This window comes from Mobula hypostoma, chromosome 31, assembly GCF_963921235.1.
Source record: "Mobula hypostoma chromosome 31, sMobHyp1.1, whole genome shotgun sequence".
Classification (NCBI taxonomy): Eukaryota; Metazoa; Chordata; class Chondrichthyes; order Myliobatiformes; family Myliobatidae; genus Mobula; species Mobula hypostoma.
In genome coordinates, this window is record NC_086127.1 from 4,429,459 (window position 1) to 4,454,547 (window position 25,089).

At 48.9% G+C, this 25,089-nt stretch overlaps 1 protein-coding gene across 1 annotated transcript in view; it reads left to right on the forward strand.

Annotated features, from left to right (window-relative positions):
- LOC134339920 (NACHT, LRR and PYD domains-containing protein 3-like) overlaps window positions 1-25,089 on the forward strand; it is a 99,362-nt gene that overhangs the window by 57,180 nt on the left and 17,093 nt on the right. The window contains exons 13-15 of the mRNA XM_063036708.1: window positions 12,457-14,194; window positions 16,435-16,521; window positions 22,411-22,584. Of these exons, the coding sequence (XP_062892778.1) occupies window positions 12,457-14,194; window positions 16,435-16,521; window positions 22,411-22,584 (1,999 nt within the window). The remainder of the gene's footprint in view (window positions 1-12,456; window positions 14,195-16,434; window positions 16,522-22,410; window positions 22,585-25,089) is intronic.

The following is a 25,089-nucleotide window of genomic DNA, read 5'->3' on the forward strand; positions in this document are numbered from 1 at the left end:
TATCACACTGCCTTGCACAAACGTGCGCCTCTCCACCTTCAGGCCATTCGGGGACTTGTGCTCGCATTATTCTGTGATTGTTCGCGCCGGGACCGAACTACCTGCGCTGCGCCCGGCTGTATGTAGCGTGCTTTGCACCTGGGCGGCAAGGGAACATCATTTCATTTGGCTGTCGGCGTAACTCTGGTTGAAGGACAATAACCTTGAACTTTAACTGAAACTGATGAAGCTTCGGCGGTGCGTTTAGTGTAATACAGGGGGTGTCATTGTCAGTAGCATTTGAGTTATCATATAAAACGGTCAAATCAAACCGGAAGGGAATAAGTGGAGGTTATGAGTCGTAGAAGATGGAACAGGGAAGAGTGCAGTGCGCCGAACTAAAACTAGCCGGGTCTTGGAATGGGCGGTGTACAGAGTGGAGAAGTCGCGATACGATGTGACATGACAGTTGTACAAGACATTGGCGAGTCCGCACGGAGAGCACCGCACGGACTTGGCCGCCACGTTATTGCGGAAGACGTCACTGAGCCGGGAAGAATGAGAAGAAGAAAAAAAAATATGGAACGATTTGCCAGAAGAAGTGAATGCAGACGGTACATTAAAAGCGTTCAAAATATGCCTGGGTAACTGTTGAAATGAATTGATGTGCATACTGAGTAACTTAAAGCTGTTCACCCTCTGAACCCGAGATCCATCGATGTCAATAGGGGCTAGCCCGTCTCCGTTCCTCCTGTAGTCCACAACCAGCTCCTTTGTTTTGGCGACGTGTGAGGGAGTTGGTTGTTTTCTTGACACCACTGTCTCAGAGAGATGACTTCTTCCCTGTAGGCCACCTGGTTATTGTTTGAGAGTTGGCCAATCAATGTAGTGTCGTTGGTAAATTTAATCAGCAGATTGTAACTGTGGGTGGCGGGGTGCAGGTACGTCTCTAGCAAAAGCCGGTGGATATCATGAATATAACCATATAACCATATCACAATTACCGCACGAAAACAGGCCATCTCGGCCCTTCTAGTCCGTGCCGAACTCTTACCCTATCCTATTCCCACCGACCTGCACTCAGCCCATAACCCTCCATTCCTTTCCTGTCAATATATCTATCCAATTTAACTGGTTTGCGACCACTGACGCCAGGCAGACAATCTCTGCAGAGTATTGATAATGGGCTGGGGGGTGGGGGGTCGCCCCGCCATGTGAAGACACTGCTCAGAAGAAGGTAACGGCAAACCGATTCTGTGGCAAAATTTGCCAAGAACAATCGTGTTCACAAACCATGATCGCCTACGTCATTCGACACACAACGTAATGATGATAATGACGATACTGCTACTGGCGCTGTCATAAATAGTATGGATCGGGTGGCCGCAGATTGTTCAGGCATCTTACAAACTCTGGAAGGAAGTTGTTACTCAGCCTGACAGCCCCTGCCCTTGTAATCCGGTGCATTCTGCTTGACGGTAGGGGGTCAAAGAGATTGTGAGACGGATGAAAGGAGCCCACGGCAATGCTGAAGGTTCCGCCAATGCTGCACTGCTGGTACATGTCCTGAATGGCGGTGGTGGTGGTGGTGGGGGGGGGGGGGGCGGAATGTGGGGAGTGTGGAGAGTCATCCCGATTATTCTCTCTGCAGTCCTTCCGATCCGTTGCAGCGTCTTCCGTTCAGATGCCTTGCAATTTCCATGCAACAGCGACTGAGCAGGTCAGGCAGCATCGTATGGAGGATAACGAATCGACGCTTCGGGCCGGGGCTCAGCCCGGAAATGGGCCAGTCCTGACGGGCGGATCTCGGCCCGAAGCTTCAACTGTTCATTCCGCTCTTGAGATGCTGCCTGATCCGCTGAGTCCCTCTAGCATTTTGTGTGTGCGTTACTCCGCGCTTCCAGTATGTGTTACTCCGCGCTTCCAGTGTGCGTTACTCCACGCTTCCAGTGTGCGTTACACCGCGCTTCCAGTGTGTGTTACACCGCGCTTCCAGTGTGTGTTACTCCGCGCTTCCAGTGTGCGTTACTTCGCGCTTCCAGTGTGCGTTACTCCGCGCTTCCAGTGTGCGTTACACCGCGCTTCCAGTGTGTGTTACTCCGCACTTCCAGTGTGTGTTACACCGCACTTCCAGTGTGTGTTACTCCGCGCTTCCAGTGTGTGTTACTCCGCGCTTCCAGTGTGTGTTACTCGGCGCTTCCAGTGTGTGTTACTCCGCGCTTCCAGTGTGTGTTACTCCGCACTTCCAGTGTGTGTTACTCCGCACTTCCAGTGTGTGTTACTTCGCGCATCCAGTACCTGCAGAGTCTTTCGTCTTCTTAAATGCATATCCTCTGTCACGCACGTGTCGACCTTGGAAAAGACACAACGGGTGATTACTCCACACCGGCTTCTGTCGAACTTAAAAAAAAAAATCGCTAACCAGTCTCCACATTGCTTCCACCGCTCTGGAGAAAACACGCCCATTTGTCCAGCTTCCTTCTTAGATCACATGGCCTCTAATTCATTTGTTGAACCGCATCAGCTCCCTTCCCATGGGCTCTTCCACGTCCTATGAGGCCATCACATCCGTCCAATTAGAAACAGAGAAACGTAGAAAGCCTCCAGCACAATATAGGCCCTTCGGCCCACAAAGCTGTGCCGAACATGTCCCGACCTCACAAATTATCTAGGGTTACTCATAGCCCCCTATTTTTCAAAGCTCCGTGTACCCATCTAGTAGTCTCTTAAAAGACCCTATGGTTTACGCCTCCACCACCGTCGCCGGCAGCCTATTCCACACACCCACCACTCTCTGCGCAACAAAACTTACTCCTGACATCTCCCCTGTACCTAATTCCAAGCACCTTAAAGCTGTGCCCTCTCGTGCTAGGCATTCCAGCCCTGGGAAAAGCCTCTGACTATCCCCACGATCAATGCCTCTCATCATCTTATACACCTCTATCAGGTCATCTCTCATCCTCCGTCCCTCCAAGGAGAAAAGGCCGAGTTTACTCAACCTATTCTCATAAGGCATGCTCCCCAATCCAGGCAACAACCTTGTAAATCTCCTCTGCACCATTTCTAGGTTTCCACATCCTTCCTGTAGTGAGGCCACCAGAACTGAGCACAATACTTCAAGTGGGGTCTGACCAGGGTCCTATATAGCTGCATCATTACCTCTCTACTCTGAAACTCAATCCCACGATTGATGAAGGCCAATGCACCGAATGCCTTGTTATTCACAGAGTCAAACTGCGCAGCAGCTTTGAGTGTCCTATAGAATCGGACCGCAAGGTCCTTCTGATCCTCCACACTGGCAAGAGTCTGACCTCTAATACTATATTCTGCCGTCATATTTAACCTATCAAAATGAACCAACTCACACTTATCTTGGTTGAACCCCAGTCGGACACTTCTCAGCTCTGTTTTGCATCCTATCAATGTCGCGTAGTAACCTCTGATAGGCCCCACCCCCCACCACACTCCATCCACTACATCCCCAACGTTTGTGGTATCGGTAATCTACTAACCCATCCCTCCACTTCCTCATCCATGTGATTTATAAAAATCACGAAATGTAAAGGTCCAAGAACAGATCCCTGAGACACACCACTGGTCACCAGCCTCCATGCACAATATGACCCGTCTACGGTCACTCTTTGTTTTCTGCGGGCAAGCCAGTTCTGGATCCACAAAGCAATGTCCCCTCGGATCCCATGCCTCCTTACTTTCTCAATAAGCTTTGCATGAGGTACCTTATCAAATGCGTTGCTGAGATCCATATACATTGCATCTACTGCTCTTCCTTCATCAATGTGTTTAGTCAAATCTTCAAAAACTTCAATCAGGCTCGTAAGGCACGACCTGCCTTTGACAAAGCCGTGCTGACTATTCCTAATCATATTATGCCTCTGCAAATGTTCATAAATCCTGCCTCTCGGGATCTTCTCCATCAACTTACCAACCACTGAAGTAAGACTCACACGTCCATAATTTCCTAGGCTATCTCTACTCCCTTTCTTGAATAAGGGAACAACAGCTGCAACCCTCCAATCCTCCGGAAACTCTTCCGTCCCCATTGATGATGCAAAGATCATCGCCAGAGACTCAGCAATCTCCTCTCTGGCCTCCCACAGTAGCCTAGAGCACATCTCCTCCGGTCCTGGAGAGTTATCCAACTTGATGCTTTCCAAAAGCTCCAGCATATCCTGTTTCTGAATATCTACATGCTCAAGCTTTTCTGTCCGCTGTAAATCATCCCGACAATCACCAACATCTTTTTCCATAGTGAATACTGAAGCAAAGTACTCATTAAGCACCTCAGCTATTTCCTCCGGTTCCATACACACTTTTCCACTGTCACACTTGATCGGTCCTATTCCCTCATGTTTAATCCTCTTGCTCTTCACAGACATGTACAATGCCTTGGGGTTTTCTTTCATCCAAACGACATGGCCGCTCCATCTTAGTTGGTTCTTGATGACGTAGGCTTCAATGTTGGTTGTTTTTGTTTCATTTAGCAGCTGAAGTTGGTTCTTCTATCTTCCCAGCTGATATTTAAGATGTTTTGAAGACAGCACTGATGGAACTTTTCAAGTGCCTTCAGATGTCGTCGGTATGTTGCGCAGGTTTCTGATGCACACAGGAGCGATGGGATCACCACTGCTTTGTACACGAACATTTCGGTGTCTGTTCGGATGTCGCGATCATGAAAGACTGTTGTTCGGAGACGGCCAAAAGCTGCTCCAGCGCATTTAAAAAGTCCACGGTTAGGGTGAGATGCATCCCGGATAATGTTTTTCGCCCTGGCCAGGCAGCGGTTATGGTAGATGTTCCCAATGGTGGGCAATTGGGTGCCGATAATCCGCTGGGCAGTTTTCACCACCCGCTGGAGTGCTTTGCGGTCCGATACGGGACAACTGCCATACCACACTGAGATGTAGTTGGTGAGTATGCTGTCAATGGTACAGCGGTAAAAGTCCGTCAGTATCCCGGGACAGAGGTGAGCTTTATTGATGCTCCGTTTTATCGGTTAATCCGAAAGGAGACCAAACCAGACACCTCGCGCCAGGCAAGAATTGCCGGCTGCCTGGGGTGACACGAAAAGAAAACTGGGGCAGTGAGAAGTGTAGACAGAGTCCGTGGTTTCCGTGATGTGCTGAGTTGGGTGCCCAACACCTCCGCATTTTTGTCACCTTTTCTGTCGTGCGAAATCATGATGCATTTTATGGTGCAGCTATAAAGAATGGTGATGGTATCGAGCAGTTTTCCGATTAAAAGAGCACCGTAGATTTGTGAGCTCTTGCCGATGCTTTCCGACTGCCGGCCTTTCTTTCTCGATATATACGCCGTCGCCGTTCCCATCACGGATCCGTTGGGAACGTGGATTTATCTGCACAGGGACTTAAACCCCGGACCTTCAGGTTAAAAGTCCGATGTCCCACTGACTGAGCCATCCGGGCGTTCGGCCAAATGCTGCAAAGTGCGCCCTCTGCTGTCGGGCTAACGCAGCTGCACCGCTTGTTTTCCTTTGGTGCCGTGTCTTCGTAAATTGGGCTGTGATGCTCATATGCACAGAGATAACGTTATCCTGTACATCGCGCAGAGAACATAGCACAGCCTATCATTTCCTGCTGACTAAATGCAATCGAAATCACAATCGACGCCCAACAAAACTAATCCGTTCTACATACCCTGCAATGTCCTGCCCTTTCACGAGCCTATCTATGATCCTCTTGAACATCTTTTCATGTCTGCTTCCACTACCACCCTTGGCACCAATCACTCGCTATGTAAAAAAAATGCTTGCCCCGCACATCTCCTTAGAAAGTTCTTCCTCTCAGCGGGAATGAGACACTTCAAACGTGGGAAACAGATACTGACTGTGTTACGCTACCCTATGGCTTTCCTAGTCTTATAACCTTCTATCAGACTACCCCTAGCCTCCGCCTTTCCAGATACAAACAACCCAAGTCTGCCCATCCTCTCCACACAGAACATGCCTACTAGTTCAGCGGGATCCTGGTAAACCTCCGTTCAGGATCTAATGCCATAACACCAGAAGACAGGGGAGCAGAATTAGGCCATTTGGCCCATTGAGCCGACTCCACCATTCAATCATGGCCGATCCTTTCCGCCCTTTCTCAGTCCTATTCCCGGCCTTCTCCCTGTAATTTTTGATGCCGAGGCCAATCCAAAACCTGTCAATCTATTACTTAAATACCCTTAACGACCTGGCCTCCACAGCTGCCTGTGGTAACAAATTCCAAAAATTCACCACCTTCTGCCAAAAAAATTTCTCCACATCTATCTTTTAAATGGACGCCCCTCTATCCTGAGGCTGTGCCCCCTTGTCCTAGACTCCCCCACCATGGGAAACATCCTTTCCACATCTATCAAGTCCAGGCCTTTCAATATTCGAAAGGTTTCAATCAGATCCCCCCTCATCCTTATAAACTCCACCGGGTACAGAACCAGACCTATCAAATGTTCCTCGCATGATAACCCTTTCATTCCTGGAGGGATAGAAGCTGTCCTTGAGGTTGCGGGTACTTGCATTGAAACTTCCGCATCATCTGCCCAATTAGAGGCTGGGAGGAATGTCCGATGTGCGCGGAGTCCATGCAGGGGAGGTTACTCCCCGTGATGCGCTGAACTCTGGCACCTTCTGTCGGACTGCCCATCCTTCTTTCCCGATAAAAACGCTGTCGCACGCATCTCCTTTGAAATTACATTAAAGTTGCTGGTGAACGCAGCAGGCCAGGTAGCATCTCTAGGAAGAGGTGCAGCCGACGTTTCAGGCCGAGACCCTTCGTCAGGACTAACTGAAGGAAGAGTGAGTAAGGGATTTGAAAGTGGGAGGGGGAGGGAGAGATCCATATACACTACATCTATGGCTCTACCTTCATCAATGTGTTTAGTCATATCCTCAAAAAATTCAGTCAGGCTCGTAAGCCACGACCTGCCTTTCACAAAGTAATGCTGAGTATTCTTAATCATATTATGCTCTCCAAATGTTCATAAATCCTGCCTCTCAGAATCCTGCCTTTCCATCAACTTATCAACCACTGAAGTAAGACTCACTGGTCTATAATTTCCTGGGTTATCTCTACTCCCTTTCTTGAATAAGGGAACAACATTCACAACCCTTCAATCCTCCGGAACCTCTCCCGTCCCCACTGATGAATCAAAAATCATCGTCAGAGGCTCAGCAATCTCCTCCCTCGCCTTCCTTTGTAACCTGGGGTACATCTCGTCCGGTCCCGGATACTTATCCAACTTGATGTTTTCCAAAAGCTCCAGCACATCCTCTTCCTTAATATCTACATGCTCAAGCTTTTCAGTCCACTGTAAGTCATCCCTACAATCCCCAAGATCCTTTTCCGTAGTGAATACTGAAGCAAAGTACTTATTAAGTACCTCTGCTATCTCCTCCAGTTCCATACACACTTTTCCACTGTCACAGTTGATTGGTCCTATTCTCACACATCTTATCCTCCTGCTCCTCACATACTTGTGGAATGCCTTGGGCTTTCCTTAATCCTGTCCGCCAAGGCCTACTCATAGCCCCTTCTGGCTCTCCTTCCCGCTCGCCTTATAATTTTCTAGATTCCTATCATTACCTAGTTTTTTGAACCTTTCGTAAGATCTTCTGTTCGTCTTGGCTAGATTTAAGACATAAGCAACTACAGAAACAAGCCGGGATGATAGAGAGTCGTCGTTATAGAGAAGTTCACATGACGTAGACTGGCTCATCGGCTCACGGGTCATCGTCATACACAGGTTCACATGACGTAGACAGGCCCATCGGCTCACGGGTCATCGTCATACACAGGTTCACATGACGTAGACTGGCCCATCGGCTGAACAGGCTATCGTCATACACAGGTTCACATGACTTAGTTAGGCCCTTCAGCTGAACAGGGTATCGTCATACACAGGTTCACATGACGTAGGCTGGCCCATCGGCTCAACAGGGTATCGTCATACACAGGTTCACATGACGTAGTTAGGCCCTTCAGCTGAACGGGCTCCTGCGATGCCACATTCGAGTCAGGACCATCCGCCGGCGTTTGTCCCCAGCGATCTTCTGAAAGTTTCCAGTCAACGCCCCTGTCCACGTGTCTTTTAAATGTCTGTCATTGCCGTTCCGCGTACCCCGTCGTAGTTCCACTCTCCATTCCCATTTCGACAGGTCGGCCCACGGCCTCCCCTCCTGCTCCACTCCTCTCCACAATGAGGTCACTCTCAGGTCGGAGGAGCAACGGTCTCCAACCTGACGATATGAAGAGTGATTTTTTTCCAACTCCTTCCCCACCACACACCCCCAGCCTCAACGCAGGCGATGCCAACAGGCTGAATAAGCTGCTTGCAAAGGCGGGCTCTGTTACAGGAGTCAAACTGGGCACACTGGAGGCTGTAGCGGAACAAAAGTACCCTCTGGAAAATCCCGGCAATGCTGGACGATATTTCCCACCCTCTGCATTCCACCTTGGCTGAACAGTGGAGCACTTTTAGTGATAGACGGAGACGACTGCGCTGCTCCAAACAGCGCTATATAACGTCATTCTTACCCCCGACCATTGGGTTCCATAATGAGTCAACCTCTAGCCGGGGAAATGATGACTCCCCTCAGCAACCTCTTCCCTCGCCCCCCACAGTAGCCTGGAGTACATCTCATCCAGTCCCGGCGACTTATCCAACTTGATGCTTTCCAAAAGCTCCAGCACATCCTCTTCCTTAATATATACATGCTCAAGCTTTTCAGTCCACTGTAAGTCATCCCTACAATCGCCAAGATCATTTTCCATAGTGAACACCGAAGCAAAGCATTCATTAAGTACCTCTGCTATCTCCACCGGTTCCATACACACGTTTCCGTTGTCACACTAGATTGGTCCTATTCTCTCACGTCTTATCCTCTTGCTCTTCACAAACTTGTAGAATGCCTTGGGGTTTTCCTTAATCCTGTCCGCCAAGGCCTTCTCATGGACCCTTCTGGCTTTCCTAATTTCATTCTTAAACTACTTCTAGAACTCTTCATTACCTAGTTTTTTGAAACTTTTGTAAGCTTATCTTTTCTTCTTGACTAGATTTTCAACAGCCTCTGTACATCACGGTTCCTGTACCCTACCATCCTTTCCCTGTCTCATTGGAACGTACCTATGCAGAACGCCATGCAAATATCCCCTGACCATTTGCCACATTTCTGCCGTACATTTCCCTGAGAACATCTGTTCCCAATTTATGCTTCCAAGTTCCTGCCTGATAGCTTCATATTTCCCCTTACTCCAATTAAACACTTCCATAATTTGCCGGGTCCTATCCCTCTCCAATGCTATGGTAAAGGAGATAGAATTGTGATCACTATCTCCAAAATGCTCTCCCACTGAGAGACCTGACACCTGACCAGGTTCATTTTCCAATACCAGATCAAGTACAATATCTCCTCTTGTAGGTTTGTCTACATATTGTGTCAGGAAACCTTTCTGAACACATCTAACAAACTCCACCTCATCTAAACCCCTCGCTGTAGGGACATGCCAATCGATGTTTGGGAAATTAAACTCTCCGACCATAACAACCCTGTTATCATTACACCTTTGCAGAATCTGTTTCCCTATCTGCTCTCGATGCCTCTGTTACTATGGGTCGTCTATAAAACCACCCAGTGGAGTTATTGACCCCTTCCTGTTCCTAACTTCCACCCACAGAGACTCCGTAGACAACCCTTCAATGAATTCTTCCTTTTCTGCAACGGTGACACTACCTCTGATCAACAGTGCCACGCTCCCACCTCTTTTGCCTCCCTCCCTGTCCTTTCTGAAACATCTAAAGCCTGGCACTCGAATTAACAATTCCTGCCCCTGAGCCATCCAAGTCTCTGTAATGGCCACAGCATGATAGCTCCAAGTACTGATCCACGCTCTAAGATCATCCGCTTTGTTCACAATACTCCTTGCATTAAAATAGACACATCTCAAACCATCGGTCTGAGCGCGTCCCTTCTCGATCACCTGCCTATCCTCCCTCTTGCACTGTCTCCAAGCTTTCACTATTTGTGACCCAACCGCCTCTTCCTCTGTCTCTTCAGTCCGGTTCCCACCCCCCAGCAATTTTAGTTTAAACTCTCTCCAATAGCCGTAGCAAACCGCCCTGCCAGGATATTGGTCCCCCTGGGATTCAAGTGCAATCCGTCCTTTTAGTACAGGTCACTCCTGCTCTAAAACAGGTCCCAATGATCCAAAAATCTGAATCCCTGCCCCCCGCTCCCATCCCTCTGCCATGTATTTATCCTCCACCTCATTCTATTCCTATATTCACTGTCGCGTGGCACAGGCGGTAATCCCGAGATTACTATCTTCTCAACTTCTTTCCTAACTCCCTGGAGTCTGTTTTCAGGACCTCCTCCCTTTTCCTGCCTATGTTGTTGGTACCACCATGTACCACGACCTCTGGCTGTTCTCCTTCCCACTCTGGATATCACGGACGCGATCAGGAGCATTCCGGACCCTGGCACCGGGGAGGCGGACTACCCTCCGCGTTTCTTTCCTGCGTCCACAGAATCGCCTGTCTGACCCCCTAACTATAGAGTCCTCTATCACTACTGCCTTCCTCTTCCTTTCCCTACCCTTCTGAGCCACAGGACCAGACTCTGTGCCAGTTGCTTCCCCGAGTTAGGCCGTCCCCCCTCCCTACAGTACTTAAACAGGAGTACTTATTGTTAAGGGGGACAGCCGCAGGGGTACCCTCCAGTATCTGATTCTTTCCCTTCCCTTTTCTGACTTTTATCCACTTATCTGTCTCCCGAGGGCCCGATGTGACTACTTACCTGTAGCTCATCTTTATCACCTTATCACTTTCCCTGAACAGACTAAGGTTATCGAGCTGCATCTGGAGTTCCGTAACGTGGTCCCTAAGGAGCTGCAGCTCGACGCAGCTGGCGCAGATGTGGCCGTCCGGGAGGCTGGGAATCTCCAGCACTTCCTACAGCTGATGCCCAGCACAGAACACTGGCCTCACATACATACTTCCTGTCTGCTTTCTACACAGGCAACCTTCCTCGCCCCGACCCGTTGTCGCCGAAGCCCCGTTGAGCCAAAGCCTCCCTACTCTGTCTACCCCTATTCCGTCGCCCGCTCCTCGGACGCCCGCTCTATAAAGCTGTCTCCTTTAAAACTCGTCTCGCTGTTCCACCTTGCTGACGTTCACGCGCTTGCGCAGTCGTGCCCCGATCAAACCGCTGAAGGAATAACCGTCTCCTTTTAAACTCTTCTCGCTATACTACCTGGCTGACGTCCGCTCACTTACGCAATCGCGCCCCGATCAAACCCTTGACGGAATTATGAGGCGAACACTTCCGTCTAATTATGGGGCGATCAGAATCAAATGTAACTTCCCGATGCAGCCAGTGTAGTGTTCTGTTAAGCTGCAAGGTGACATCTCTACTATCGAAGGGAAGAATGTCATAGGGTTTCGTTACCATCGCCATCGACACGTCAGGCCATTTTCAGATAGCCAAGACTCCAGTATCCTTCTGTAGATCAACTCTGTTCAAGGTCCTGCCATTAAGGGTGTGCGTTCCTATTATAGTCCTGCACATCTGCCCACTGCGTCCCTTAGACGTTCCGGAAGCTGTGTGTGTTGGGACGCGCGGTCAACATTCAGACATACGCTCAGCGCTTTGGGAACAGATTCTTCCCTTTTGCCATTAGATATCTAAACGGGACAATGAACCCACGCACTCTGCCTCACTATTCTTGCTGACTGCGATTTTTATTTAACTAATGTAACTTTATGTATCTATAGATACAGTATGTAAGACCATAAGACAAAGGAACAGAAGTCGGCCATTCGGCCCATCGAGTCTGCTCCGCCATTTTATCATGAGCTGATCCATTCTCCCATTTAGTCCCACTCCCCCGCCTTCTCACCATAACCTTTGATGCCCTGGCTACTCAGATACCTATCAATCTCTGCCTTAAATACACCCAATGACTTGGCCTCCACTGCTGCCCGTGGCAACAAATTCCATAGATTCACCACCCTCTGACTAAAAAAATTTGTTCGCATTTCTGTTCTGAAAGGGCGCCCTTCAATCCTTAAGTCATGCCCTCTCGTACTAGACTCCCCCATCATGGGAAACAACTTTGCTACATCCACTCTGTCCATGCCTTTCAACATTTGAAATGTTTCTATGAGGTCTCCCCTCATTCTTCTAAACTCCAAGGAATACAGTCCAAGAGCGGACAAACGTTCCTCATATGTTAACCCTCTCATTCCCGGAATCATTCTAGTGAGTCTGTATATAGAGCTATATCTATGTATATACATATACCTGCGTACTTATATACCTTTCTACATACATACATACATAAATATATATATGTGTGTGTGTGTGTGTGTGTGTGTGTGTGTGTGTGTGTGTGTGTTCTGTTCTGTCTGTCTGTCTGTCTATGTGAACGTACATATATTTTGTGTGATTTCTCTCCAAAGACGTTCAACAGAAACATAAGGACGCACTGCTGGCGCAGACTGGCACCCTGAGAGTGAGCACCGTGTTGAAGAGCGCGGCAGCCGGCGCTTTCCAGCTGGTCGATCGATACGTCGAGCTGACGATCATCTTCACCGTCCGCGACCGGAGGCTGGTGGAGCACGAGCTGCTGGCAAGAGGCCGGGACCACGAGGAGTGGAGAGAGGAGCATCTCCGGACGGAGCTGGAGAAAATCCGGACGGACCAGCTTTTCCAGAGCAGCTTTTCCCGGACTAAATCCCAATCCGGGTGTTCGGCAGCAGTGGCCGGAGTGCCGGGGATCGGGAAAACGACAATGGTACAGAAGATCGTTAATGACTGGGCCACGGGGAAAATATACCAACAATTCCAGTTTGTCTTCAGATTCAGGTTCCGAGATTTAAACACGATCAATTGCACCATAAACCTGTGGAACCTGGTACTCATTTTCTATCCCTACTTGACGAATGTTCTCGGTGAGCTGTGGAAGGACCCAGAGAAACTGTTGTTTATATTTGATGGTCTGGATGAATTTAAGGACAGAATCGATTTTGCCGACGGTCGGAGAGACACAGATCCTCAGCGCAAATGCACAAATCCCGAATTCCGGTGCAAGGTGTCGGACATTGTGTACAATTTAATCCAACACAAGCTGCTCCCAGGGTGCTCCGTGCTGGTGACCACCCGCCCCACTGCGTTGTATTTGTTGGAAAAGGCAGACATCAGTGTCTGGGCCGAAATCCTGGGGTTTGAGGGTAAGGAACGGGAGGAATACTTCCACAGGTGTTTTGAAGATCAGACGGTGGCGGCTGCTGTTTTCAAACACGTGCGGGAGAACGAGATCCTGTATACCATGAGCTACAACCCCTCCTACTGCTGTATCCTTGCTCTGGCACTGGGCCCCTTCTTCATGCAAAGCGGCAGGGACTTGCGTCGAGTTCCCAGGACCGTCACCCAAGTATATTCCTACTATATCAGCAACATCCTGAAAAACCACGGCCGTGAGATTGAGAGCCCCCGCGACGTGTTACTCAGGGTGGGCCAGATGGCCTTCACGGGAGTGCTCGAGCAGAAGATCGTGTTTACAGATGGAGATCTGATCAGCTACAACCTGCGGAATTCCCAGTTCCTGTCCGGGTTCCTGGGGGAGCTTCTGGAGAGACAGGATTCCGCCCACAGCGTGGTGTACACATTCCCGCACCTCACCGTCCAGGAGTTTGTCGCCGCGCTCGGACAATTTCTGACTCCCGGCCCTGAAGATGCGCTGGAGCACCTGGCTGAAGCGGACAAAGCGACAGACGGCCGATTCGAGATATTTCTCCGATTTGTCGCCGGCTTCACCTTCCCGGGGTCGGCGGAACCAATTGAGGAGGTTCTGGGCACGCTGCCTCGTCAGACAACGTTGCAGGTGACTGGCTGGGTGGAGGAGAAGATTGCGCGTCAGATCGAAAAGGCAAAGGGGGACTCCGGCAACAGAGGCCTCCTGAATGCAATGCACTACCTGTTTGAGTCTCAGAATCGTGAACTGGTTCAGGCCATAATGGGATCCGTGGTAACTCTTTCGTTTAGTTACCTAAAGCTGACTCCGAATGACTGCGCCGTCCTGTCTCATGTCATTGCGTTCTGCGGCGTGATAAAGCGCCTCGACCTGCAGAACTGCCACATCCTGTGCGAAGGGTTCCAGCAGCTGGGCCCGGGGCTACAGAAATGCCAGGAGCTAAGGTAACGATTGAATTATCTGTTACAAACCCATAGAGCACTGGATCGCAGATTGAGCCTACCCCAGTTGGCGCCGAGCTTTTATTCTGCCCAGTTTTGTCAACCCGCACCGGGGCGACATGACCGCGCGGGAGTGGCGACCCGGGCCCGCCGCGCCGAAAGGCATGAGCAATCGATAGCCCAAAGAGAGAGAGAGAGAGAGCGTCCACTGCGCGTAGGAGGTCCAATCCATTCACCGCGCCATCGATCGGCGGCATGAGCACTCGCCGCTATCTCGGAATCAACCTGAGATCGTCCCTCCCATTTATGTAATTATTTCAGATTTTGGTTACTGCCTTAATCAACCTAAATTATAAAATTATCTCCTTGTGGGCCGCTGCATCACGGTGAGTGGAAAAAGACAAAGCGTTCTTAAGCCGCGCAGAGTAGCAAACTGGCCCTTGGTGTTAGTGCAAGTCTAGAGCCACAGCCCATGGGAGAGGAAAGGATGTTTTGATAAGGGAACACAGAATGGCGGTTCAGACTGCCAGGACCAATGTCACTTACATCTCAGCGAACAAGCGCGACCTCTCACAACAGGGGAGACGGGATTACCAATCATTCAGTTCCAAAGCCAGCACATACTCTGACAGTCGGGCTGGGAGGGTGGGCGGAGGTCAGGTTAGGCAGAGAGGCAGGCCAGCACGACCATTCCGCACACCGCCGCCAACGCCGCACAAGTCACAAATAGGCGCTCAGCCCGCGCGAAGCGCACCAGGCCCGGACCTGCCGTGTGTGGTGGGCAGCCGCTGCGATTACTGGTGCTGCCCAGCCAGACCAGGGGAAGAACTATTTGGCAGGGAGATGCATTCATCGCCCAGAGGTGGGGACGCAAGCTACTGGCGGCTCTGAGCACAGGGACTCTCTGTGCTAAGACACCGCACACCAGTCTCTCTCTCTCTCTCTCTCTCTCTCTCTCCCCTCTCTCTCTCTCTCTCTGTCGTTCTCTCTCTCTCTCTCTCTCTCTCTCTGTCGTTCTCTCTATCTTTCTCTCTCTCTCTCTCATTCTTCCCTTCTCTCCTTCACTCTCTCCCCCTCTTTCTCTTTCTCTCTGTCCGTCTCTCTCTCATTCTCGCTCTCTTTCGCTCCCTCTTTTTCCCTCTCTCTCTCATTCCCTCTCGCTAGTCCCTCTCTTTCTCTTTCTCTGTCATTCTTTCTCTCCCTCTCTTTCTCTATTTTCCCCTCTCTTCCTCTTCCTCTCTTTCTCCGCCTCTTTCTCTTTCTCTCTCATTCTCTCGCTAGCCCCTCTCTTTCTCTTCCATTCTCTCTCTATGTCTCTCTCCCTCTCTCTATCTCTCTCTTTGTCTCTCTCACTTACTCTCAGTCTTTCTCTCGCTCCCTCTCTCACTGTCTCTTCCCCCCATCTCTATCTCCATCTCTATCGCTCTCTGTCTTTCTTTCTCTCATTCTTCCCTTCTCTCTTTCACTCTCTCCCCCTCTTTCTCTTTCCCTTTCTCTCTGTCCGTCTCTCTCTGAGTATCTCTCACTTTCGCTCCCTCTCTTTCCCTCTGTGTCTCATTCTCTCCCGCTTGCCCCTTTCTTTCTCTGTTATTCTCTCTCTCCTTCTCTTTCTCTATTTTCCCCTCCCTCTCTCTCTTTCCCTCTCTCCACCTTTTTCTCTTTCTTTCTCTCATTCTTTCTCCTCCTCCTTCTCTCTTTCACTCTCTCCACTCTGTCTCTTTCTCCTTCCCTCTGTCCATCTCTCTCTCTTCCTCGCTCTCGCTGTCGTTCGCTTCCACTCTGTCTCCTTCTCTCTCATTCTCTCGTTCGCCCCTCTCTTTCTCTTTTATTCTGTCTGTCTCTCTTGCTCTAACTCTATCTCTCTTTGTCTATCTCACAATCTCTCTCTCTCTCTCTCTCTCTCTCTCTCTCTCTCTCTCTCTCTCTCTCTCTCGCTCTCTCTCTTTCTCTCTCCAGGAATGATCAATGGTCAAATAATCCACTCCTGTAAATCCGAACCGGAAGAGACAATAGAACAGGAGTAGTAGGTTAGAAAGGGTTTTCTCACTCCATTTCGAGGCCTCGCGCGATATATTTTAAAGAATGAATCGCATTGAGTGAATCAGTTGGAGATAGAGGGAGTGGACGGGTTGGTCACTAAGGCGAGGAGACTGAGTTCATTCTGTATCCCAGAGCTTGCAAACAGCGGAAATAACAGCAGGTCCGGGATCTGACTGATACAGCCTCTAACTTCTACCCTCTAGAGTGGCGAAGAATCCGCTGGGAAATTCGCAGATGAAGCAGCTCAGTGACGCCCTGGTGAAACCGGGTTGTAAAATGCAGAAAATGCGGTAAGGACCGGTTTTGGAGTCTGGGGGGACTGAAGTGTAAAACGCTCATTGCGCACACAAGGGCCACTTTATTAGGTACCTCTTGTAACTTAATAAAGTGGCCGCGGAGGGTATATTCGTGGTCTTCTGCTGCCGTACTACATCCACTTCAATATCTTCCGTCTTGGGCGTCTGGAGATGCTCACCTGCGCACCATTCTTTTAAAGCCTGGTTATTTGACCTACCGTCACCTTCCTGTCAATTCGAACGGCCATTCCTTTCTGATCTCCGTCATTAACAAGGTGTTTTCGCCCACAAACTGCCGCTCACTGGACGTTTTCTTTTAAAAAATGTTTTCGTACCAATTTCTCTAGACTTTAGAGATTGCTATGCATGGAAATCCCAACACATCAGCATTTTCAGAGAGTCTCAAACCACCCCGTGCGGCACCAACCATCATTTCTTGGTCAAAGCCAATTAGATCGCATTTCTGGCCGATCCTATTGTTTGGTCTGACCAACAACTGAACCTGTCGACCATAGAACCATAGAACCACAGAACATGGTCCTACCTGGGCCATGGCCTTCTGGCCCTACCTGGCAGTGCCTAACCATTTTTCTGTCTAGTCCCACTGACCGGCACCTGGACCATATCCTTACATACACCGCTCATCCATGTACCTGTCCAAGTTTTTCTTAAATGTTAAAAAAGAACCCGCATTTACCACTTCATCTGGCATCTCATTCCAGACTCCCACCACTCTCTGTGTGAAGAAGCCCACCGCCCCCCATGTTCCCTTTAAACTTTTCCCCCTTCACCCTTAACCCATGTCCTCTGGTTTTTATCTCCCCAGCCTCAGTGGAAAAAAAGCCTGCTTGCATTCACTCTATCTATACCCATCATAATTTTATATACCTCTATCAATTCTCCGCTCATTCTTCTACGCTCCAGGGAACAAAGTCCTAACCTATTCAACCTTTCTCTGTAACTGAGTTTCTCAAGTCCCGGTAACATCTTTGTAAACCGTCTCTAGAATCTTTCAATTTTATTAATATCCTTCCTATAATTTGGTGACCAAGACTGCACACAATACTGGAGATTCGGCCTCACCAACACTTTATAAAACCTCACCATAACATTCCAACTCCTATACTCAATACTTTGATTTATAAAGGCCAATGTACCAAAAGCTCTCTTTACGACAATATCTACCTGGGTACACTTCTAGGTAATTTTGTATCTGTATTCCCAGAACCCTCTGTTCTACTGCACTCCTCAGTGCCTTACCATTAACCCTGTATGTTCTACCTTGGTTTGTCCTTCCAACGTGCAATACCTCACACTTGTCTGTGTTAAACTCCATCTGCCATTTTCAGCCCATTTTTACAGCTGGTCCAAATCCCTCTGCAGGCTCTGAAAACCCTCCTCACTGTCTACTACACCTCCAATCTTTGTATCATCAGCAAATTCGCTGATCCAATTTACCACATTATCATCCAGAGCATTGATATAGATGACAAATAACAATGGACCCAGCACTGATCCCTGTGGTACACCACTAGTCACAGGCCTCCACTCGGGGAAGCAATTCTCTATTACCACTCTTTGGCTTCTTCCATTGAGCCAATGTCTAATCCAATTTACCACCTCTCCATGTATACCTAGCGACTGAATTTTCCTAACTAACCTCCCATGCTGGACCTTGTCAAAGGCCTTACTGAAGTCTATATAAACAACATCCACTGCCTTCCCTACAACCACTTTCCTGGTAACCTCCTCGAAAAACTCCAATAGATTGGTCAAACATGACCTACCACGCACAAAGCCATGTTGACTCTCCCTACTAAGTCCCTGTCTATCCAAATACTTGTAGATCCTATCTCTTAGTACTCCCTCCAATAACTTACCTACTACCGAAGTTAAACTCACCGGCCTATAATTTCCCGTATTACTTTTCGATCCTTTTTTAAACAACGGAACAGCATGAGCCACTCTCCAATCCTCCGGCACCTTACCCGTAGACAGCGACATTTTAAATATTTCTGCCAGGGCCCCCGCAATTTCAACAGTCGTCTCCTTCAAGGTCCGAGGGAACACTCTGTCAGGTCCCGGGGATTTATCCACTTTAATTTTCCTCAAGACAGCAAGCACCTCCTCCTTTTCAATCTGTACAGTTTCCATGATCTCACTATTTGATTCCCTCAATTCCATAGACATCATGCCAGTTTCCTTAGTAAATACAGACGCAAAAAACCTATTTAAGATCTCCCGCATTTCCTTTGGTTCCGCACATAGCCGACCACTCTGATCTTCAAGAGGACCAATTTTATCCCTTACTATCCTTTTGCTCTTCATATACCTTCACAATCTCGTTGGATTCTCCTTCACCTCGACTGCCAAGGCAACCTTATGTCTTCTTTCAGCCCTCCTGATTTCTTTCTTAAGTATTTTTTGCACTTTTTATACTCCTCAAGCGCCTTATTTGCTTCCTGTTTCCTATACATGTCATACAACTCTCTCTTCTTCTTTATCAGAGTTCCAATATCCCTTGAGAACCAAGGTTCCTTATTCCTATTCACTTTGCCTTTAATTCTGACAGGAACATACAAGCTCTGCACGCTCAAAATTTCCCCTTTGAAGGCCTCCTTCTTACCAATCACATCCTTGCCAGAGAACAACCTATCCCAATCCACGCTTTTTAGATCCTTTCTCATTTCTTCAAATTTGGCCTTTTTCCAGTTTAGAACCTCAACCCGAAGACCAGATCTATCTTGGATCTAGTTGAAACTAATTGTTTTATGATCACTGGAACCAAAATGTTCCCCTACACGCACTGCCGTCACCTGTCCTAACTCGTTTCCTGATAGGAGATCTAATATTGCATCCTCTCTAGTTGGTACCTCTATATATTGATTTAGAAAACTTTCCTGAACACATTTTACAAACTCTAACCAGTCTAGACCTTAAACAGTATGGGAGACCCAATCAATATATGGAAAATTAAAATACCCTGCCATCACAACTTCATGTTTCCTGCAGTTGTCTGCTATCTCTCATTTGCTCCTCCAATTCTCGCTGACTATTCAGTGGTCTATAATATAACCCCATTAATGTCGTCATACCTTTCCTGTTTCTCAGCTCCACCCATATGGCCTCGGTAGACAAGCCCTCTAATCTGTCCCACCTGAGCACTGCTGTAACATTTTCCCTGACAAGCAATGCTCCCCCCCCCCCCGCCCACCCTTCATCCCTCTGCCTCTATCACATCTGAAACATCGGAACCCTGGAACATTAAGCTGCCAGTCCTGCCCCTCCTGCAGCCAAGTGTCACTAATGACTATAATGTCGTAATTTCATGTGTCAATCCACGCCCTCAGCTCGTCAGCCTTCCCCACAATACTCCTTGCATCGAAATAGACACAGCTCAGAAGATTATTACCACCACACACAACCCTTCTATTTGTGAATTTTCATGAAGTTTTAGCATCACTTATTTTCATCCCAACTCCACTATCTGCTCTGGCACTCTGGTTCCCATCCCTCTATAAATCTAGTTTGAACCCTCCCCAATAGCACTAACAAACCTCCGTGCAAGGATTTTGGTCCCCTTGTAGTACAGGTGTAACCGGTTTCTCTTGTACAGCTACCACCTGCTCGAGAAGATCCTCGAGAAAACCCTGCCCCCTACACCAGTTCCTCAGCCACGTGTTCATCCGCCAGAGCATCCTGTTCCTACCCTCCTGAGATTGCCACCCTCGAGGTCCTGCTTTTGAACTTCCTACCACGCTCTCTATATTCTCTCTTTAGGACCTCCTCACTCTTTCTTCCTACGTCATTGGTACCGATGTTGCTGATCACCCTCCCACTTCAGAATGCCGTGCACGCGATCCGATATATCCCTGGCCCTGGCACCCTGGAGGCAACAAACCATCGGGGAGTCTCTCTCATGACTATAGAACCTCATGTCTGTACCTCTAACTATCGAGTCCCCTATCACTACCGCTCTCCTCTTCTTCTACCCTCCCTTCTGCACTGCAGAACCAGACTCAGTGCCAGAGATCCGGCTACTGCAGCTTGTCCCAGCTAAGTCATTCCCCCCAACAGTATCCAATGCGGTATACTTGTTGTTGAGGGGAATTGCCACAGGGGAACCCTGCTCTGCCTGCCCTTTCCTCTTCCCTCGCCTGACGGAAACCCAAGTACCCGTGCGCTGCTCCTTTGGCGCAACTACCTCCCTGAAGCTACTATCTTTAAACACCTCATTCTCCCGAATGATCCGGAGGTCATCCAGATCCTGCTCCAGTTCCCTAACGCGGTTTGTTTATTGATGCACTTCCCACATCCTGCAAGAGGAGCATTCCAACATCCTGCCTGGCATTCTCTCTACTCTAATCAAACAAACTTTTTACGTTGTGCATCAACGATTTGGATTATGGAATAGATGGCTTTGTGGCTAAGTTTGCTGACAATACGAAGATAGGTGGAGGGGCCAGTAGTGCTGAGGAAATAGAGCGTCTGCAGAGAGACTTCGATAGATTGGAAGAATGGGCAGAGAAGTGGCAAATGAAGTACAATGCTGGAAAGTGTATGGTTATGCTCTTTGGCCGAAGAAATAAATGGGCAGGCTATTATTTAAATGGGGAGAGAATTCAAAGTTCTGAGATGCAACGGGACTTGTGAGTCCTCGTACAGGATACCCTTAAAGTTAACCTCCAGGTTGAATCAGTAGTGAAGAAGGCGAAAGCAATGTTAGCATTCATTTCTAGAGGAATAGAGTATAGGAGCAGGGATGTGATGTTGAGGCTCTATAAGGCGCTGGTGAGACCTCACTTGGAGTATAGTGGGCAGTTTTGGTCTCCTTATTTAAGAAAGGATGTGCTGACGTTGGAGAGGTTACAGGGAAGATTCACTAGAATGATTCCGGGAATGAGAGGGTTAACATATGAGGAACGTTTGTCTGCTCTTGCACTTTAATCCTTGGAGTTTAGAAGAATGAGGGGGGACCTCACAGAAACATTTCGAATGTTGAAAGGCATCGGCAGAGTGGATGTGGCAAAGTCCTGTGATGGGGGAGTCTAGTACGAGAGGGCATGACTTAAGGATTGAAGGGAGCCCATTCAGAAGAGAGATGCGAAGTATTTTTTTTTTAACCAGAGGGTGGTGAATCTATGGAATTTGTTGCCACGGGCGACAGTGGATGCCAACTCATTCGGTGTATTTAAGGCAGAGATTGATAGGCATCTGAGTAGCCAGGACATCAAAGGTTATTGTGAGACGGTGGGGGAGTGGGACTAAATGGGAGAATGGATCAGCTCATGATAGAATGGCGGAGCGGACTCGATGGGACGAATGGCCGACTTCTGCTCCTTTGTCTTGTGGTCTTATGGTCTTAAAACAAAACTTACCGAAACCTTCCCTCGCATCTGCCTGTTCACGCCGAAGCCCGTTGAGCCAAATCCGCCCCACTCTGCTCCCTCTCACTCCGCTGCCCTCTGTAGATGGTGGTCTTTTTTTTAAACCTTTGGTGCCCTACATCACGCGGCTGCGCAGTGTACCCTCTTTTCCCCGAGCGGTGTAAAAAAAATGACTTCTCCGAGATTCCTTTACTCCTTCACTCTCAGCCTTTTGCTCCGATTTATAAAGGGTCTGCATGTTTTCGTGTATTGAGTTGCTGCCACATGATTGCCTGTGAATGGGCATGCGCATTCATGAGCAGGTGCAGATGCACCTCCTAGTGGCCACTGCAAGTAATTGCAACGTGTAATTCTAATATCTGGCGCTGTATTTCACCGAAGACATTGACTGAACAATAAGCACACTCTGGGGGACCAACATTGAATCTTTTATTGCTGTTGTTTTCTTAGTGCGTCCTCTCCCATCCTACCTCTCGTTCACGGATTTTTTTTCCAGGCTGGATAACAATAGTTTGACAGCGTCCTCCTCCGAGGACCTCGTAACCGTCGTCAGCACCATCCGCTCTCTGACCGAGCTGGAGCTTGGCTACAATAAACTTGGAGATTCTGGGGTGAGGAAACTTCTGAGGGCGACCCTCAGTCACCCGGAATGCAAAATACAGAAACTGGGGTAAGTTCGAGGTCGTGACTAATTGTGCCTTAGATTACCGGGTACCAGAGAGATGGGAAATTCTGCAGACGCTGGAAATCCAAAGCAACACCGGCCAAATGCCGGAGGAACTCAGCGGGTCAGGTAGCATCGATGGAAAGGAATAAACAGTCGACCTTTCCGGACGAGACCCCTTTTTTTTAGGACTGAAAAGGAAGGAGGGAGACGACAGAATAGAGAGGAAGAGGGACAGCTAAGCCAGGTGAGTAGAAAAGACAAAGGGAAGAAAAGGATGGAATATGATAGGAGAGAACAGTGGAGGAGAAGGAGGAGGGAAGTGATAGTCAGGTAAGAAGAGGTAAAGGGCCAGAGTGGGGACTAGAAGAAGAGGGGAGGGGGAGGAATGATCTTTTTTAACCCAGGAGAAATCGTTATTATAGTCACGGAACCCTATCGTCCATGCTGAATTCTTGCCCAAACAGACTCAACAACCCCTTGGGGCTGCACCATAGGGTCTCATACCGCCAGGGTCGGGAGCAGTTGTTACCCGACAATCCTGAGGCTCCGGAACAGGCGTGGATAACGTCACGCTGGCCTATAGACTCACTTCCCAGAACTCTACACCTCGTGTTCTCAGTATAAGTTGTTTTCTACATTTGCAAAATCTCTCTTCTCTTGCATTTTGGTTGCTCGTCAGTCTCTGCTTATGTATAATTTTTTTTTCAGAAATTATATTGCATTTATTTATTTTACAATGAATCTCGAGCAACATATGGAACCAGATCCGTACTTTGATAGTAACTTTAATTTTCACTTTGAGGCCATCCCGGGTCGAGCAGCATCTGTGAAAGGAAAACGAGTTGCTGACATTTGGGTTTCAAACATTGCGAGAGGATTTACTCCATGGGAGCAGAATTAGGCCACTTGGTCCATCGAGTGTTCTCCACCATTCCATCATGGCTGATCTTTTCATCCCACTCAACCCCATTCTCCCCACTTCTCCTCCTGACCTCTGGCGCCCTTAATAATCAAGAATTTATCAACCTCCGCGTTAAATATACCCAAGGACTTGGCCTACACAGTCATCTGTGGCCATGAGCTCCACAGAATCATCACCCTATAGCTAAAATAATTCCTCCTCGCCGCTCTTCTGGGGTGACTAGCTTTGTATTCTGAGGCTGTGGCCTCTGGTCCTAGACTCGCCCGCTGCACGAAGCATCCTCTCCACGCCCACCCTGTCTCGGCCTTTCAATATTCGATAGCTTTCAATGAGATCCCCGCTCATCCGTCTGTACTTCAGCGCGGACAGGCACAGAACCTTCAAGCGCATTTCGATTCAAATCTCTTTTCTCCGCCTGAGTCACTCCGGTATCTGTAGTCCTTTGTGCCTCTCGGTCTGGTGAGGTTCGTGTTCACAATAAAGGAGACGGAGGCTCGGGAAAGCGATGAAAAGATATTCTAGTACATTGCCTTGCAGCCATCCGCACGTCCCTCCCCATTGATCTCCCACCCGGCACTTATCCCTGTAAGCGTCAGTGCTACACCTGTCCCTACACCTCCTCTCTTGCCACCATTCAGGGCCCCAAACAGTCCTTCCAGGTGAGGCAACACTTCACTTGTGAGTCTGGTGGGATCATCTATTGCATCCGGTGCTCCCGGTGCGGCCTCCTCTACATCGGTGAAACCCGACGCAGATTGGGGGACCGCTTCGTCGAGCACCTCCGCTCCGTCCGCCACAGCACTCAGGATCTCCCGGTAGCCACCCACTTCAACTCCGCTTCCCACTCCCATTCGGATATGTCCATACATGGCCTCCTCTACTGCCATGATGAGGCTAAACTTAAGTTGGAGGATCAACACCTTATATACCGTCTAGGTAGTCTCCAGCCCCTTGGTATCAACATAGAATTCTTCAACTTCCGGTAATTCCCTCCCCCTCCCTTCCTCTATCCCTATTTCACTCTGCCCCCTCCCCCAGCTGCCTATCACCGCCCTCATGATTCCGCCTCCTTCTACTACCCATTGTGTTTTCCCCAACCCTTCTTCACCTTTCCTGCCTATCCCCTCCCTGCTTTCCCTCCCCCACCCCGTTATCTTTCCTCTTACTGGTTTTACACCTGGAACCTACCAGCCTTCTCCTTCCCACCCTCCCCCCACCTTCTTTATAGGGCCTCTGCCCCATTCCCTCTACAGTCCTGACGAAGGGTTCCGGCCCGAAACATCGACTCATCGTTTCCATCGATGCTGCCCGACCTCCTGAGTTCCTCCAGCGTGTTGTGGGTGTTGCTTTGATCCCAGCATCTGCAGGTTATTTTGTGTTAGCCATTTGGTAGCACTGTCAAGAGATATGCACTCGGTCGCCATTTTACTAAGAGTCCCCTGCACTGAAGAAAGTGGCCACCGTGTGTATGTTCGTGGTCTTCTGCTGCTGCAGCCCATCCACCTCAAGGTGTTGTGCATCCAGAGATGCTATTCTGCACACCACTGTGGTATTTGTGTTACTGTCGCCTTCCTGTTATCTTACCT